We start from the raw sequence: 17,280 nt of genomic DNA, 5'->3' as shown, positions 1-17,280 counted from the left end.
TCCTAGCATGGCACAGCCTCCCTCTCCCTGGCACTGCCACCAGCCCCGCTCTGTCCCTGCCTGTCCTTTGGGGTGGTGGGTGCCCCATGGGACTCACCCCTGCAGCCAGCCATCGCTGCCACGCTGTGACAGCGGAGGTGGTGAGTGGGTGGGTGGAAGCACGTCCTGTGTGTCCCCCCCCAAGCTAATGTGACTTCCTGCCACTGTCACACCTCGGCCAAGCGTGCTCTGACACCACCACCGGGCCCAGCGCACACCGCTGGCCCCGTGCTACCGGACGCTGTGCTCCACCATGGTCCCGGGGCCACCCCCCCGCAGGCAGGCTCCCTGTCCCTGCCCGCATCCTGCTGAGAAGCCGAGCCTGCCTGCCACGGCTGGTTGATGGGGTGCTGGCGGGGGGGCGGGCATGCTCAGCGCAATTGGGAAGGGCAACAGGGTGTCTGGGAATGACAAACTCCACAGCCCCCATGTTTCAGGTGCAGCCTGGAGCGTGACAAAAATTAAGGGTGCAAGGGGCAGAGGAGGGAATCTCCTGCATGGGAGAGACTCAGGAAGAAACGCAGAGCTGCACCCCAGCAGCGCCCAATGCAAAAACCACGAGCAAGGAGTGGTCAAAAGCACCGTCAGCATGCCAACCCCCTGCTCTGGAGCACCCCTGGGGTTCCTGGCACCCACACGCCACCCTGATCCCGTGCTCTGCCGCAGCCCCAGAGCCCCTGGCACCCACACACCACCCAGCCCTCCCGCTCCCGTGCAGCCCAGGGGTCCCTGGCACCCATGCACCACCCTGACCCCCTGCTCCAGTGCACCCCTGCAGCCCCTGGCGCTCACACCCCACCCCACCACCCTGCTCTGCCGCTCCCCCACGGCCCCTGGCACTGAGGCCCCGTGGCAGCTGTCCCACGCCCGGTCAGATGCTGCCCGCTCGGAGCCGGCCAGGCTGCGGGACAAAGCCCAGCCTTCCCCGCTCGGCTCACCCGCAGCTTGGCAGCACGCGGCCCGGGCCCGGGGTGCCTCTCCCGGCCCCGGCAGGCGCCGTGGCCCCCGGCACTGCCGTGGAGGCGAGCAGAGGTGCGAGGCCACGAGCAGGCGCCGCACGGCGGCTCCAGCCTCCCGCTGCCGTGGCTCCCCGCCCGGCGCCGTTAACGGGGCTGTGCCGGCACCCTCGTGCTCCCCGCCGCGCCTCTCCCTGCGCCACGCGGTGCCGGGACGGGGCTCCGCTGGGCCCGCCGCGCCCCGGCACACTCACCGCCCTCCTGCCCCTGCTCTGGCCGGCCGCGGTCCTGCTGCACGCGCTGCCCCGCGCCCGCCCCGAGCGGCCCAGCCCGGCGGGTCGGGGTGGCTGTGGCGGCGGGCAAGCGGGGAGGCACGGTGGGGTCGGCCGCGCAGGGAGGAAGGACGGGGCCGGCCAACCCCACCCTTTCGGTTCCCCTTTTTGGGTTTCTGACTCAAAAGCAGCAGCTGTGTTTCCTCCTGGAGACAGCCAGGCCACCGCCGTAGGGCTGCCGGAGCTCCGGCGGCAGCCAGGGCCTGCCCCGCACGGAGGGGACGCGGGGCCCGGACATGGCGCCAGGGCTGCGGGGCCGGGCTGCGGGGCCGGGCTGCGGGGCGGGCGTGGGGGGCCAGCGCCACGTTCCTGCTGGCTGCTGCCCCTGCTTCCCGCGTCCCACACGCTGCGCATCCCACAGACCCCCCCTACCCCGGTCACGGCCACGCACCCCCACCCCTGCGCCCCGCACCCCAGCCCCCTCCATCCCCCGCCCGCGGCCGCCGCCCCGCTCTCCTCCCACCGACAGGGGGCGCTGCAAGCTCAGGGCCTGACGGGCCGCTCGCCCTCCCTGCGCGCGTCCCCCGCTCCCATCTGCTTCCGCTTCCGGGGCGCTCGTTCTCTTCGGGCCGCAGCCGACAAGATGGTGAGTGCTGGCGGTAGTGGGCTGCGGGCTCGCCGCTATCTGCTGCCATCCGCCCCGGTGGCGGCTCGCTCCGCCCGCCCGAGGCGCCGGCCGCTGCGGTGGGTGCTTGGCCAGGCGGCTAAGCCGGGTTGAGGCGGCGCGGGGAGCCCGTAGGCCCGGGATGGCGGCGCAGGGCCTCCCCGAAGGGAGGGGCGGCCGGACTGCGCTCGGCAGCGCCGGGGCGAGGGGGCCCCCGGAGCGCGGCGTGGCGTCTTTCCAGCTCCCTGCGCGGCTGCTGGCCGTGCTGACCGGTTTCTCCCTGCTTCTCCAGGTGAACGTCCCGAAAACCCGCCGGACCTATTGCAAGAAATGCGGCAAGCATCAGCCGCACAAAGTCACCCAGTACAAGAAGGGGAAAGACTCGCTTTACGCCCAGGGTAGGGACGGGTGCGCTCCGGGGGCTCTGGGGCATGGCCCGGGGGACGTTGCGTGGGGCCCGGGTGGTGGTTGTGGGCTGAGCACGCGGCTGTCGGAGAAGGGAGGATTGCTTCTGATCAGTTGTGCAGCTGCAGACTGAGGTCTGTTAGGGTTTGGTAAGAGTGCCAGTTGCCCTTGTAGCATGTTTTGAGTTGTTGCCTAAACCTAGCCATTTCTTCCTGTAGGAAAAAGACGCTATGATAGGAAACAAAGCGGCTATGGGGGCCAGACAAAGCCCATCTTCCGTAAGAAGGTGAGTGCTGCTCCTGGAAGGAGGACCTGAAACTTCCTTGGCAATCCACATGCCCAGCTGAAGAGGGATACTGCAGCCTTGTACAGTCCTGTGCTTGAGCCGTGTTATGGCAGCTCTGTGCTGGTAGTGCTGTCCGGGGAGTGTAAGTTCCCCATCCGCACCTGCTCATCTTCTCTGCTGCTCCTATCTCATGTAGATGGTCCTTTTTTTTGCAGGAGTGATGTAGCATGTGTTTGCAGAGCAGGTTCTGTAGGGAGCCTTGGTGCTGTAGGGGAGCAGGGTCTTATTGGAAGTGATGCTTTAATGAAAAGAGTGTTTGCCTCGGTGCTTGCTAAAGAGAAACAGTATGGGAAATGGAACCTGCTGCTTGTTTTTCTTCTGTTCTTGAAGTGTCAGTAGTTTTATCACCGAAACTTTTTGCTGGGTTTGTGAGGGTCTGCATAGCGAGGCTGCCTTCACTGACAAGGGTATGATAGAAGCAGACTGTGTGCCAAACTCCTGGGGGTACTGCAGAACATGACATAATTTTCTTGCAGTCCACTGTCTCCAGGTAAATCCATATTGCTGAGCCAGTAAATGAGACCTGCTGCGTTAGGCCTTTCCTCAGAGTCTCAAAGCAGCAGTGGGAGGGCAGCAGTGCGTTGTGTTACAGATGAGTTGCAGAAACCTGCTGCTTTCATCCTTCCTCTTCAGTGTGGGTACCTAGAACTGTAGTCTTGCAGCATGTTTTCCCTCTGCCTTTGCGTACCTCCTGCCAAGGAGTTTGGGAGGGGCAGTGCAAAATCTGTGGTGTTTATATGATGGGCTGATTTGTTACAGTTTTTGTGTGAACTGTTTAGTTATGCTTATCGAGCTACTTGGCTCGCTGCTGGAAAGCCCTGGTGTTCTGCTGGAGATGTTCAGGAAGTCTTCCAGCAAGAAGAAAAAAATGAGACTGGTGTTTTTCAAGTTGACTTTCTGCCAGGAAATGGGGAGACCTTGCAGAAAATGCTTCCTCAAGCAGGGTACACAAAGCAGCCATACTGCTCTTGCAGTTTGGCACTCTCCACCTGTATGTTGCCATCCCCATTTCTGTTTCTTCCCCGTCAGCATTATATGGATGATTGGCAGAAGTTTATAACTGGCGGTTACAGCTCTGGACAGCTGCTACGGTAGCCTTTCAGCTTTGAATTCTTCCTTCTGTAGTCTTTTGGGTTTCATCTGACTTCTCAGCAGCTGTGGGTCTGCACTGAGCACCCGCTGCTCCTTCTGGGGAAGGTTTGTCAGTGGTGCTGCTTTCAGGTGTTCCTTCTGCCTGGCTCTCTGCTGAACTTTTCCTGAACAGGGTCAGTCTGTTCTCCCGTGCTGCAGAAGTGCCTGTTCCTTGGTGTGTTCACTGGCACAGACTTTCTTCCAGCATGGCTGATCTCTGCAGGGGACCAGCCCTGCCCCACTGAGTGGTTTTGCCAGTGTCCTTTATTGTGAAGGTACAGGTCCACTGTACTCCTGTACTGGTCCTTAAGGTGCCTTCTGGTTTTCAATGGAGGGAGCCTAACTGTGTGTGTAGTCTTTCTCTTTACACTTTGAGAGCAAGCTGCTGAATATTCAGGAGTGCAGATAACAAGCTTTTCCTGAGAGCAGCAATTTGTCCGCTTGTGGATATTTTGTTCGTTGATACGCTCTGCTCCTCTCCTCCCAGGCTAAGACCACAAAGAAGATTGTGCTGAGGCTGGAGTGTGTGGAGCCCAACTGCAGGTCCAAGAGGATGCTGGCCATTAAGAGGTGCAAGCACTTTGAACTGGGAGGAGACAAGAAGAGAAAGGTATGTTTGTGTACTGAGAGTGGCTGAGAAAGAGTGGTGACATTCAGTGGTGAATAAACTCGCTCTGTCTCTTCCTTCTTACAGGGCCAGGTGATCCAGTTCTAAGTTACATCCTACTTGTTGTGGACCATATTAAAGTATTTAGAAGTGACCATTGCTTGTTTTTGTGTATCTTCTCTTGTTGGTGGGGTGGGACTTGCAGGTACATCAAGGTGGTGTGTGTGAAGCTGCTTAGTAAACAACCTCTTTGTAGTCTGAAGGCTTTGGGGGGCAGGGGGGGAGCAAACAAAAACAAATCTGCTGATGGCTGGGATGTCCTTACTGTGTTGCCAAGAGGTGTTTTGGAATATATGTGGAGCATGAGGCTCTGATTGATTTTTGCACCAGTAGCTACTCTGCATGAGCATTGTGCTGCTGCTTTTCTTCAGGCCTATTTATGAGCTTCTGTGGTAGAAGGCTGTCTTCAAAAGGGCCTCCTCTAAACTTCTGCAGCTTGTTTCTTTTAAAACAGTTCATGTCTCTATGGTAGTGGTTCCATTTCAGGAATGCTATGGTGAATTTGAATTGTTGGTAGATGAAGTAGTGACTGCAAAAAAACAGGAGAGCTGCCCAAGTAGGCCTTTTTCCTCTCCAAGCCCTTGCCCGAGAGGAGAGGCAGGTAAGATTCTTTGCACCCAGCAATGGTTTCAGCACAGTAGGGGCCAGAGTAATCCAAACTCCCCTGAACAGCCCCTGCACTTGGTGGTAGGCCCCTCTTCACGAACAGGGAACAGTTGTACTGCTCTAAGGGGCAACGCATGAGCGAAGGCCCTGGAGCAGCTAGTGGGTTTAGTATGAGGGGCTTCATCTGATGAACTGTGACCCGCACCATTAGGTGGTAGTTATGTGCTGCAGCTCAGCTATGACCTGTGTGCAGTGGCTGTGAGTGTTATGGTAGCTCAGAGACAGGAAAGGGACAGCTTCATCCCCATGGTTCCCCCAGCTGTGTGTTGTCCCACTGAAAGCAATGGTGTGAGAGGCCTCAGCTGCCTGCACTCTGTGTCTGACTGCTGTAGGCACCTCTTAGAATTTTCATTAAAAGAAAAAGCATAGCACTGAAGTTTCAAATGAGCAGTGACAGATGGCAAGTACCAAGAGTGTGGTGCATTACAGGACAGCCTACCCTGGGCTTTGATGGGCTCATCCACTTGAGGCAGCAGTATGCTACCTGTGCGTAGGAAGTCCACTGTCAGCAGGTGCTGGGAACGCAATGCAGAGCCCTCTCTTCGGAGTAACTTCCTTGTACTGGAAATAGAGCTGGAGGATGGAGAAATGCCTCTTCATGTCTTCATAGGGACTGAGAGTTCTCAGTTACCAAATGGCAACAGCATTCGTATTTTTGCTTATTTAGTACTGGCTGATGTGATTGGTTTTTTTAAACTCCTGCTGCTTAAGCTGTTAGCAGCAGTGGCTTTGGCCTCTGCCTGTGAGATGGACTGTATGGCTGCATCATGTCAGCTTTACTGAGCGCTGTTTGTAGTAATCATGACAAATTTCACAAGAACCAAGAACTTAGTAACTGGAACAAACTGGCCTGTTTTCTAAAACCTGATTTAATTTCAAGATACCGTGCTGTACTCCTGTACAGTGGAACTAAGAAAAAGCTTAGCCTTTTTAAGGGACATTTTAATCAAAGTACTTAATCACAGAAATAAGAACAAATTAAGATATCCCGATTGTGTAGCAGTCAGAAGAGAACATACTTGCATGTGATGTTGCATAGGTGATTAAGTATCCTCTCCTGTCTCAGAAGGACCTGTGTTATTCAACTTAAAGGCTACTGCCAGCAGTGGAAAGCAAGCACATGGGTAATTTTGGAAGGCAGCTCACTGAAGAAGGGGTCCTCAGAGGCCCCATGAAGGGTGGAGAGGGAATTGTCATCTAAAGGGAAGTGACAGCCACTGGTGAGAGGAAGACCCCTGGGGTAAGGAGAAACCCTCAAAAGTTGAGTCCTAAGGCATGATACTTAATCACATTTATACTAAGCAGGCAGCTGTCAAGAAAGCAGCTGCTAACAAGTGCAGTGATGTAGGCCAGTCCCTGAGTTGTCAGAAGGTAGTGGATGTCCATGCTCCGAGAAGGGTGTTGGGTTTCTTCAGTGGGGGTAGGAGCAGCTTTTCTTGTTCTTGGACTGTGTGCCCCAGCCTGGCAAGGCAGCCAGGGTACGTTTCCCTGTTGTCCCTGCAATGCTCAAGGAGAGCTGTAAGATGCTGCATGTATCTTTTGCGTTTCTTTGGCTGGTAGCAGCAGTGGGCATTAACAGGAGTTGCTGCCCTGCTGCGGCCCTTAGAGCCCCTTGGAGAAGGAGTTAGGTGAGATGCCAGAGAAAGGTAGACAGAAGAGAAGCAGCACCCCTTTCTCTGTTATCTCTTGGTGATGGAGTGATGGGTATTTGTCACATTAGGCTGAAGGTTCAAAGTCCACACAGAAGCCCTTGAGTAGTGAATGCCTGAGGAGAGAACAAAGGCACCCTCCTTGGAGGAAGGAGACAGGCTTCTTGTGACAAGAAGTTTAGACAGTCTGAGGCTTACGAAAAGATTGTCTTTGTGCCTCCTATACTGCCACTACTTTCAGCAGCACGGTGCCTGTTGGGTTCACCTCCACACTTAGGGAGGAGACCCAGCTGTGAACCCCCCAGTCCCTGCTGGCTGGCAGGACCTGCTGGACAGAGCACGCTGGGTTGCAGGCCAGCCCATTGCCAAGGAAGGTGAGGGGGAAGGTGAAGTTTTGGGGTCCCCCAATCTCCTGCTGGTTCAGCACTGCCAGGGCATAGGCTTGGCCAGACAAGGGCCGCTCCCACAGCTCGAAGTTCCTGTCCTGCCAAAGAGAAAATAAACCCGGGACTTATGTAAGTTAGGGGAGGCAGAACTGGTGGTCTTCATGCCTGTCTGTTTAAGCAGGCTTCAGGAACAAGTGGGCTCACTGGGGTCCTGTTCCCAAACCCTGAGCACTCCTCTGTATCTCCTGTGTCCCCAGTGTTCCCTTTCTGAGGAGGCTGCCTGCCTGTGCCCCACACCACACCCCCAGCCCAGTCCTGCTGTACCTTGAGGATTTGGTATCCCTGCTTGCCCAGCAGATCCTGGTTGATGGCGATCACCTCTTTGTTCTGGAGCAGCCACTTGGCCTCAGGACTAATGTGCCGCAGGTCATTGGACATGAAGAGGGGAGCTGCCATAATAGCCCACATTGCCATCTGAGTCACTGCCTGGTCCCAGCTCAACCCAAAGTTTCCAATCACCAGCTGTAACAAGAAAACAAAAACGCCCGGTAATGCTGCCTGCTGAGGAGAAACTGGGCCACCAACCCAAGCACCGGCAAATGACAGGATGCTGAGGGTGTGACCCCTATTTGGGGACTAGTTAGATAGGCTGAGTGCCAGGAGCAGGTTGGGAAAGGCAAGGCATGACTAATGTGGCAATTTAGGATGACCACTAGTGGAGGTAAAGAAGGATCCTAAACTGGCTAGGCAGCATTTAAGAATCTGTTTTTGGATGCAGGTGTTCCTTTCTCACAATGCTGGCACCCAAAGGTTTTCCCTCTGGTGGGAGATCAGCACTTTGGAGACTGTCTCCCACTGCCATGCCTGTGTTCTGAACTGGCACTGCTTGTAGAAGCTGTGTTACAGAGACAGCGCTTTGATAGCTGTAGTTCTCTTTCCTTTTCCAGCCAGGGACCCTCTCATCAAGTTCCTGATCCTAGGGCCCTGTCAGAGCCCCTCCCCTCAATGTTTCTCCCCCGATTCTCTCCCTCCCCATCCTTCTCAGCCTACAGCCGAGGAAAGGATTTTTTGCTGGTGCTGCAAGAGAGGTGGGCATTGCTCTACTTGCCATGTCAGGATCATTCCAGCCCCCTGGCCCAGCTATCTTCACAATGCTGTCCTGGTGACGTGCTGTCCAGTCCAAGATACTCTTGATGCTGCTCCAGGAATCATAGACATCAAAAAAGTTCCTCCAGTGATTGCAGTACTGTTTGATCTCCGTGTAATTGGGCTGCCAGAACAATGAGTGTGATTAGCCAGAGAGCCTGGCTGTATGAGAACAAGACCGCACACAAGGCTAGACTGGATCAGGGATAATTTGGGGGAGAACTATGATAACGCCTTTCATCACCAGCACGTTGGTTCCCTAGGATACCTTGTGCCCAGTAACTCCAGTCTGCTGTACTCCAGACACCACTATTGCTTCCCTTGGGAGAATAGTTGTGGCCACCTAGCTCTGTTAGAAAATTCTTTTGAGTGCTATTTTACCGAAGGTGTGACAGGGCCAGTGGGATTAAACTGTGACATCCCAGTAATTACTGCCATTTCTTGGGTTTATACCCTTCAGTGACTAATGCATTTAATTCCCAGTGGGAGGGAATGGCAGCATCCTGTCATGATGGTACAGGGGAAGCCAGCTATGAATGGAGAGCAACATGTTGGTCATGGACCTGGCTGGCAGAAATCTGTCAGTAAGCAATGTGGAGAATTCCTATTAAGTAGGCTGCCCTAAGTCTCTCTCCTGGTCCCTAAAGGTGACTGTAAGGCTGAGTCTGCAGCACTCTGAATCCAGGAGGAGTAACACTGAACTATCCGCTAGCTGTGTGTCTGCATTGCCAATGTTTTGTTGCTTGGTTCCTTGGAGACAGAAAGCAGATGGATGCTACTGTGTTCTTTGGCATGCTCCAGCTGGGCTGTGCCTTCATGCTGCAGGATCCTACTAAATTCTTTTCAGCAGAGTAATGACTCGCCTAAGGTATACTTCACGGCTCTAGAGGAAAAAGTGGGTTTTCCTCCACCTTACAGTTGTCAGACCAGAGCGTCAAGTTTCTCGGGAGGCTGTTTTGCAGTCTTAATGCTTTTCTGTTCTTCCCACTTTCAGCCCCAGGATAAGCCTTGAGAAACACTCCTCACCTGCTGCACAGGCCTCAAGTAGAAAGGCCACTCACAGGAGTACACAATGCTCCTTCCAGTCTTGTTCAGGGCCAGAGACATGCGCCTGTAACCTAAAGGAAGAGGACAGACAGAGGTTACACAATCTCCTTGGTCAAACAGAGGAACTAATCCAATGTCAGAGGTTCAGGTTTCAGTTCAACTCTTGTAAGCTGAACACATGCTCATGGCTGAAACACCACAGGGAAGACAGGGGAGTTTATAGTCTGTAGCCAGTCTCCTGCCTCCCAAGGACAGTTGAGCTGCTTAACAGCTTTGCTACAGGTCATGGGCAGACTTAACTGCTTCGAGACTGCTGATCTCTGTACACACAGCTGTGGGAAGAGGCTGTGGTGTTGCTGTGTGGCATTTTTTCCTCTAGATACCTAGGAAATACAAGTTGGTATCTATCAAGCTGCTGGGTACAGCTTTGCAGAGTAACGTTGCAGGAGTATGTTCTTATGAGGCATTTGTGCCATATGGACTGGGCAGGAATGCAAAAGCACTAGCTTCTTCCTGTCCTTGTCCCCTGACAGCCCTGTTAAGCCCCTTTTAATCAGCAGAGAGGGAACGAAAATTCTGTTCTCTCCCCTGGAACTGCTTCAATACAACTGGATTGTATCTGTGTTACACATATGATCCAACAAGAGCTTTTGGCTCAGCTGTCACTTAGAGTGGTGACCTGTGCTCCTGGCTGCACCAGCTGGCTTCGATGGGATTGTCACTTGGGCAGGTTCTCCCTGCCAGACAGAGCCAGGACTGCATGCAGGATTCCTGCTGCCAAACACCGTGGTGCTGACTGTGCCAGCGGCAAGAGCCCAGTCAAGAGAAAACCCTCCTTCTTCCCACAAATCTGCTCCCGTGGCAGTGGGATTTGCTTGCGCTTGCAGAGAGTCTGTAGCCAAGCCACCTCAGCAGTGAGCTACTGAGCTTTCAGCTGCTGACTTGCCAGCCTGCATGTAAATAACTTCTGAACTGGGGTTTATGCTGATGTGCTTTAAAATGAAGACCCCAGTAGAATTTTCATGCCAGAATTCCCTTAATTTTTTTCTCCTAAAAGCCCTGATAACTGCCCCTTTTACAGCTGACACAAGCTGTTCTAGCTTCAAGCTGATCTGTGTTGACATGGCATCACCAAAGCGATTAAGTGTGTGAAATGCTTTGAGCTCTCCAGTAAAGGCACTGCAGAAGTGCAAAGCCTCTGCTGCTTTAAGAGCTGAGGCAGCAGTCTGCACAGACAGCCCCTAGAGTATGCAGTCGATGTTTCCGTGCTCGGCATGATGCAGTCTCTGGTGTGAAAAAGCTGCTTTTTTAAGCTGTGCTCACCAGTGAGAGCTCCAGGAGGCTGAACAGGTAAAAAACACTTGGGCCAGCAACACTCACTACCTTGGGCTTGAGAACAGAGTCTCGTACCTGCTTTTGTAAGCAAATCCCTTAAATGAGTATACTCGGGGAAAAGCAACTCCCTGGAGCCTACCCTGGGCCTAGAATTGCTGCTGCCTGCAGAATATTCCCACCCCATGGCACCACCCACACCTACCTTCTGCCAGCAGCTCCAGTGTGTCAGAGTTGCAGCCGTCAAACTTCAACAGGTCCACGCCCCAGGAAGCAAACGTTTGGGCGTCCAGGTCATAGTGGTTGTAACTGCCAGGGAAGCCAGCGCATGTCTTGTTCCCGACATCGCTGTAGATTCCCAGCTTCAGCCCCTTGGAGTGGACCTGCGCTCGCAAGACAGAGAGAGGAATGGGGATGGGGCAGCCGCAAGGCAGGAAGGAGTGGAGCTGGGCTGGCAAGGGAAGCAAAACCTCACTCTGTCAGGCAGGGCCTTAGCTCAGCAGCTATGCAGCTCTTCCCCATCCGGCCTTCCCTCTCCTCCCCTGCTCCCAGTGTGGCTGCAGGTCAGGTCCCCCACTGCCGTCACTGCCCTGCGCTGCGGCGGGTGGCACTCACGTAGTCAGCTAGCTTGCGGATCCCGCTGGGGAACCGTTTTGGGTCAGCCTGGAGCCTGCCGTGTTCATCCCGTGTCGGGGCCATCCAGCAGTCGTCAATGCAGACGAACTCGTAGCCTGCATCCCTCCAGCCCTCGGCAGCCATCACGTCGGCCATCTCCACGAAGAGTCGCTCGCTGGGCACGGGGAGGCAGCACGACCAGGGAAGAAAGCGGAGAGCGTGGCAGCCCGGTTTCCAGCCCCGACACGGCAACCGCGCCGCCCTTGCGCCGAGATGCAGGGCGGGCTGCGGGCGCACAGCCGGCAGGGGAAGGGCCCGGCCCCGGGGCGAGCCTGGCTCTCGGCCCCGGCGCGGGGACGCACACTGGGTGCCAGGGACGGGGCCCCAGAGCATCGCACCGGGACCCCCGGGGCCGGTACCCCCCACCCCGCTCCCGGGGCCGGGCCCCGAAGCACCCCCGCCCGCCGCCGGCGGTACCTGACACAGCGACGCGGATCGGTGGTGCAGTCGGTGCCGCAGAGGAAGCGCTCCCAGTGCAGCCAGCCCATCGGCGGCGTCCGCGCCAGCCCGTTGTCCAGTGCCAGCGCCGCCGCCAGCGCCGCCGCCGCCAGCGCCCAGCGCAGCGCCCTCCGCGCCGCCGCCATGCTCGCCGACAAGCCTCCGCGACAATGGGCGGTCCGGCCGACCAATCGCCTCTCGGCGCTCGCCACGCTTCGCCAATCCCGGGTAGCGGTACGCACTGCGGCCCGCCCTCTCTCCGAGTGGTCACGTGGGAGGCGGTCACGTGGGCGGCGGAGGGGGCCCATGAGGGCGGGGCCGGCGCTCAGTGCGGGGCTCGCCGTGGGCGGGCCTCCTCCGCTCCCCTCCCCTCCCCTCCCGGCCCACCGTGAGGTGCCCGGGGGGCTGCGCCCGGGGCGGGAGCCTGTGCATGCACCGCCTCCCTGCAGGCCCGGTCGTGCAGCAGCGTGCCCGGGCGTACCGGAGCTGCCCGAGGGGGCCTGGGGGCGCTTACGGCCTGCTGTGAGCATGGCGGCGGTGGGTTTGTGCATGTTCCGTGGTGTCAGTGCTGACCGTGTGAGGACAGGTGCTCTGTGGAAGGAGGGGTTTGTCCCCCACGGGCCCGGGACTTGGTTTTGGCTCTGGTCCTCAGCCCTCCCTTAAAGCGTCCTGCAAGCCGCTCCTGAATGAACCCTCCAACAGCACCTTCCTCCTCAGAGCACCGCCTTCGCCCCCGTTCTCTTGCCTCCTCTGCCACCGCTACCCTCCTAACACGCCTGGGGTCCTTCACCCCTCCGAGACGCACCACTGGTTCATCTTCCTTGCTTTGCCTTTTGCTTGAGCACTCCCGCTCCTTGACCGTGGCAGCTTGTCCAACATCAGCGGAGGAGGAGGGCTTTGGTGTTACACTGTTTCTCCAGACAGCACCTTGCGGCCTGCCTGTCCTGGCTGTGTGGGGTGCTTGGAGCACAGGGCTCTTGGATGCCTCGGCCGTGTTGAGGAGCTGGCAGGGTCTCTGTCATGAGCTCGGGGTGTTTTATGGTACCGTAGGCTGGGGGGTAAGGAAGGGGAACGGGGTCTCTGCAGAGCCTGGTTCCCCTCTTGCAGGGATCCAAGGATCAGAGAGAAGCCCAGGGCTGGATCGAGCACTGGCAAGAGGCTGATACAGAGCGTGGGGCACGGCCAGGCTGTTTGCTGCCGCTCTGCTTGCTTGCGGGGATCTCTGGGCGGCTGGATCCAGCGTGTCTCTGCCTAGGGTACCTGTGCCAGATCTTTGCACTCAAAGAATGTGGTCTCTCTTCAAACAAGCTCAGCTAAGAGAGTAAGTCATAGTCATGGGCATTGCCCTGTTTGCACCAGTAAAATCAGCTTGACTGGGGGATGAGATGAGAACCTCTGCGAAGGGGCAATGCTGGTGTCAGCAGGATCCAGACAGCTGTAAGGGGCACCTGCATCCCAGCCAGTGTCTCTGAGATGAGCCCCAGGTTTAACCCCTGTTTTTGCAGGAGTCACACAGCTGTGAGCACAGCTGGGCCTAATCCTGCTGGAGGTGTCAGCATTGGCAGCATGTGTGGGAGGCATGGAGGCTTTCACTGCCAAGGCAGCAGAGACGGCAGTGGGAAATGAGCTGATTGTTTCAGCCTGCGTATCTCCCCCAGGGCTGGACCGGTCCCTGCAGCCTCACTGGAGCTCTTGTCCTGGGCCCTGCCACAGCAGGAGGAGGGGAGCAGGATGTGGCTGCTGCAGGGCTGAGGCCGCCATGGCATTGGGCTCTGGGTGCCACTGGTGCGCAGGGCCGTTGAGGCATCTCGCTAGGTGTCCTCCGATCCCTGCTCTGGCGCATCCAGGAAACAAAAGCTCTTCAGAGCCCGTGGTTTGATAATTGCTCCTTGTTTCAGTGCAGGGGTCCTCCCCCTGCCCCTTGAGGGGCTGAAGCGCAGAGGCTTCTCAAAGTCAGACAAAACAAGCCACTTTGGGGGCTGGAAAACCTCATCGCTTTGTTTTTTCTTGTGTAAAACCACAGCCCTGAGCTGGGCAGTTATCCCGTATTCCCAGGGCTTGGGAGCGCTGCAGGGCTGGTCCTGCTTGTCTTCAGGCTCCAGCCCTCCCTTGCTGCCCCCTCCCAGGTGTCCTGCCTGCCCCTGGGAGTACCTGGCACACCCACACCCCTTGAGCTGGGGAACATGTGGGGTGCCCCGTGGCCTGCATGCGCTGGCTGGTCTCCCTTGAGTGGTGCAGGCTGGTCCCAAAGTGATGCCTGGTGGCTGGATGTGGCCGTGCAGGTGTGGGGTTTGGCCGGGCACTGGTGAAGCCCCTGTGAGCGGGCGGAGGTGGCGGGCTGTGGTATGATGCTGCAGCTTAAATGGCAGGGGCATGCTGGGGGCCAAAGTGCCCCTTGGCTTCTGGGGCTCCTCTGTCCCGGGGGCAGCGCTGGCAGAGCTGTGCTGAGGGCTGGAGTGCCAGCACAGCAACGCTGCCTGAGCACCCTGCACATGGACCTTCCCTGTGGTGGAAGGATCCTGCCTCCACAGGGCCAGCCACAGTGGGTCTGCGGTCCTGCGAGGGCCCCGTGCACCATAGCATGGCCGGATCCCAGCAGGGCATGCTGACAGCCCAGCTCCACGTGCTTTCCTCGTGCCTCAGTCTCCCTGTCTTTAAGGAGCAGCCCTGGTCCACTCAGGACTGGCTGGCTGACTTTGGAGCTTGATATTTAAAAAAAAAAAAAAAATCCACGTCCAGGCAACATGCGAAGGGCACTGGCACTGAGTGCTTAGAGCCCCAGCAGGGCTGTTGCCTGTTCTTGCTGTATTGAACTTGCCTGGCTCCGAACCCAGTGTCCCGAACAGTGTGGGACATGCTGTCCTGCGGGCATCAGTCCATCCGGACAGGGTAGTTTGCTAAAGTTCTGGCAGTTGTTGTTGCCCCAAGGCAACTCCGGGCTGTGGGTACAGGCAGGAGGCCCTGGTGAGGGAGGGGGGGTGGAAGGGAAGGTTTGGCACTCTGATGCTGCCATGCGCAGCAGCAGAGCTTGGCTCCAGCAGGATCAGGCCCTCTGTGGTTGGCAGAGTGGGGGCCTGGCTGGTGTGCCATCACAGTGACCGGCCAAGGGCACGTTTCCTCAGCCCCATGCAGGCGTCCCAGGGAGCCCTTGGGGCTGCTGAGGGGCTGTGCTGCCCCAAACTTGCGTGTGCCTGCGGCCACCCTGCCCTGGGTGTGCTGTTGGCAGGCTCTCAGGAAGCTGCCAGTGCCAGTGATGCTCATGTTACTGTCTGGGAGTCCCGTTAACCTGGTGTAACTCCATTAACTTCCATTTAAACCAGCAATTAACTTGGCCATGGCTGGTGGTCCCATGCCCACTGCTGCTTCCTGTGGTGGCTGGGGTGCGTCCCCCAATGCACAGCCTTGGGTGGGAAATGGAAAACCGACTCCGTCCAAAGGCCATGGGCTTTGCTGGGGGACAGAGCCACCAGGGCTGGCCCCTGGCCATGCTGTGACCTGTGGGAGGGCGCAGGACTTAGCACCCCCAGCCTGGGTGCTGCCACTGTCCCCAAGATGTAAGGGACCTGCTGGAGCTGTATGCTGGAGGGCAGTGACAGCCCTGCAGCTGTGTGGGTGTCCCAGCAGCTCCAGTCCAAACTGGGCTGCTGGGAGGAGCAGGGGCGGGGGCTGAATGCTGCTCCTGGCCCCAAAACTGCTGCCGGGGACACTGAAACCACAAGGGTCTGCGGGGCCATGGGGCATGCCTTTGCTATTGCGGTGCCAGCAGTGAGGCCCCCCCCACCTTGCCGTGACCAGCACGTGGGACTTGGGGGCTTTAGCTTAGGAAGGACATGTGGGGTTTTTACCATTTTCACTTTTCCAGGACGTGCCAGTTCCCAGAGCCAGGTGGCTTAGGGCTGACCGCAGCATTTATCTCCAAACAGGTGCTGGGTGCCCAGACCTGACGTTTGGCAAGGTAGATAAAGGAGAGCAGGGAGTGAACAAACCGTGTGCGCTGTGCTGGCGTGAAATGGCTCCCAGATCTCCCCTTGGCCCTGTCCTCTCTAGGTTTGGGGTGGGGGCACGAGTGAGACCTCAGGGGGGTTTCGTTTGTCCCATCTAAAGAACAACCCCGGCACCAAACCGGCATGGGTGCACCTTGCTTTCTCTTCTCCCTGCCACAGAAGATCCTGATGGGGCCGGGCAGGCGACGGGGCTGCGAGGTACCAACAGAGCTGGTCTGTGAAACTTGGCCGGGAGGACAGAGGGAGATTGATGTCTGCTTGGGCGCTTGGCCCTCAGCTGCGGGCTCTGCCTGCCCCCGCGCCAGCTGGGGACAAAAGCGCCAGCCCCGGATGGCACGGCAGGGCTGGCGTAAGCCCCCCAGGACAGCTGGCAGCTCTGTAAGGCTGGCGCCTGCCCAGCAAGCTGGTGCGAAGGGGCCGTGCGGGGAGGCTCACCCGTTCGGATGCTCGCCCATGTTTGGGTGTCTGAGCTTTGCTGCAGAGCCGGAGCCCCACATCTGCCCCATCTTGGGTCAAGTCCTTTGGCCAAGCCTGGAGGGGATGGAAAGTAGCTGGGGTGACCACAGGGAGCACCCCACGGAGCTGGGGAGGGGAGTGATGGGATTTGGGGCTGGGAGCTTGCAGGGGGCTCCTGCCTGGCCCTGCTGGCATCTCCCACGCAGGAGAGAAAACTCAACAGTCACCACCAATTATGTCAGAAAAATCATGCATAGAGGTAACGATATCTGGGTGTAATGGAAGGTCTGGGCTCCTGTCCGCACAGGGCTGTTGTGCCCTTGTCCCCACGTTCTTCCCACACACGGGGGGCCCTGCCGGCAGCTGGAGCAGGGGTTGGCTGCAGGCTTCTCGGCAGAGACAAACCCCCACCACACTGCTGAAAATCCCAGAAAGGCTTTATTTGCATAGGAAGACTGATGCTGTTTAAAAACCCACTGCTGCTAGAGGGTGGCTTGGCTGCCCAGCGCCTGCAGGTGCTGCCTGGATGCTGGCACCTCCCTGTTCGGGGCTGCCTCAGGGGGCCGGGTGCTGGGCTAGCCGAGGAGATGAGGTGCACTCCTTCCACCTCAGAGCAGGCCCTCCCCAAAAACAAGTCTCGAAAGCTGGGCCTGAACACATGGTGGGGCCCCACAGGGACACCCACCGTGGGGAAGGCATGCATAGCAGTGGTGGTGGGATGGAGCTGGCTTGGCCCGTCCTGGTGGGTCCCAGGCATGGCCTGGGGCAGGTTCTCCTCCTCTTGCCCTGTCTGTGAAATGGGTGTGTGCGCGGCTGAGTGCTCTGTGGGGTTTGGGGGCTGGGCATGGGGCAGCGGGTGCAGGGCTTTGCTGCCAGTGAGTTGTATGAGGGAGAGGGTGATGCCTGCCCGAGGAGCGGGGCCATGGCTGGTGGTGGGGGTTTCTGGCCAGGTCTGGTTTCAGCAGGCAGTGCTGACCTCCCGCCCATGTCCCCCTGCCCTG

General features: G+C 57.8%; 2 protein-coding genes across 2 annotated transcripts; one reads left to right on the top strand and one right to left on the bottom strand.

The window, feature by feature from the left end:
* The first annotated feature begins 1,860 nt into the window (after positions 1-1,860).
* On the top strand, positions 1,861-4,574 carry RPL36A (ribosomal protein L36a). The gene is made up of 5 exons (XM_075720586.1): positions 1,861-1,913; positions 2,224-2,329; positions 2,555-2,622; positions 4,301-4,423; positions 4,508-4,574. Exons 1-5 carry the CDS (start codon positions 1,911-1,913, stop codon positions 4,526-4,528), a joined length of 321 nt encoding a protein of 106 aa, XP_075576701.1. The 5' UTR covers positions 1,861-1,910; the 3' UTR covers positions 4,529-4,574.
* Positions 4,575-6,646: 2,072 nt separating this feature from the next.
* GLA (galactosidase alpha) lies at positions 6,647-11,965 on the bottom strand. Its single transcript, XM_075720582.1, has 7 exons — positions 11,799-11,965; positions 11,322-11,496; positions 10,912-11,089; positions 9,354-9,445; positions 8,290-8,451; positions 7,506-7,703; positions 6,647-7,279 (listed from the first exon to the last, which is right to left on the bottom strand). Exons 1-7 carry the CDS (start codon positions 11,963-11,965, stop codon positions 7,016-7,018), a joined length of 1,236 nt encoding a protein of 411 aa, XP_075576697.1. The 3' UTR covers positions 6,647-7,015.
* Between the last annotated feature and the right edge of the window lie 5,315 nt (positions 11,966-17,280).

Source organism: Pelecanus crispus, chromosome 13 (assembly GCF_030463565.1).
Source record: "Pelecanus crispus isolate bPelCri1 chromosome 13, bPelCri1.pri, whole genome shotgun sequence".
Classification (NCBI taxonomy): Eukaryota; Metazoa; Chordata; class Aves; order Pelecaniformes; family Pelecanidae; genus Pelecanus; species Pelecanus crispus.
This window is presented reverse-complemented; position numbering and strand designations above follow the sequence as displayed.

What these genes read in the sequence shown, in the direction of transcription:
- RPL36A (XM_075720586.1), top strand. An exon ending in AGCCCATCTTCCGTAAGAAG is followed by an intron (nt 2,623 to 4,300) that starts GTGAGTGCTGCT and finishes CTCTCCTCCCAG; the next exon opens with GCTAAGACCACAAAGAAGAT. An exon ending in GAGGAGACAAGAAGAGAAAG is followed by an intron (nt 4,424 to 4,507) that starts GTATGTTTGTGT and finishes TCCTTCTTACAG; the next exon opens with GGCCAGGTGATCCAGTTCTA.
- GLA (XM_075720582.1), bottom strand. Translation starts at nt 11,965, where the DNA reads ATGGCGGCGGCGCGGAGGGCGCTGCGCTGGGCGCTGGCGGCGGCGGCG. An exon ending in ACTTGAGGCCTGTGCAGCAG is followed by an intron (nt 8,452 to 9,353) that starts GTGAGGAGTGTT and finishes TTGTTCTGGCAG; the next exon opens with CCCAATTACACGGAGATCAA. An exon ending in AGGGATACCAAATCCTCAAG is followed by an intron (nt 7,280 to 7,505) that starts GTACAGCAGGAC and finishes TCTCTTTGGCAG; the next exon opens with GACAGGAACTTCGAGCTGTG.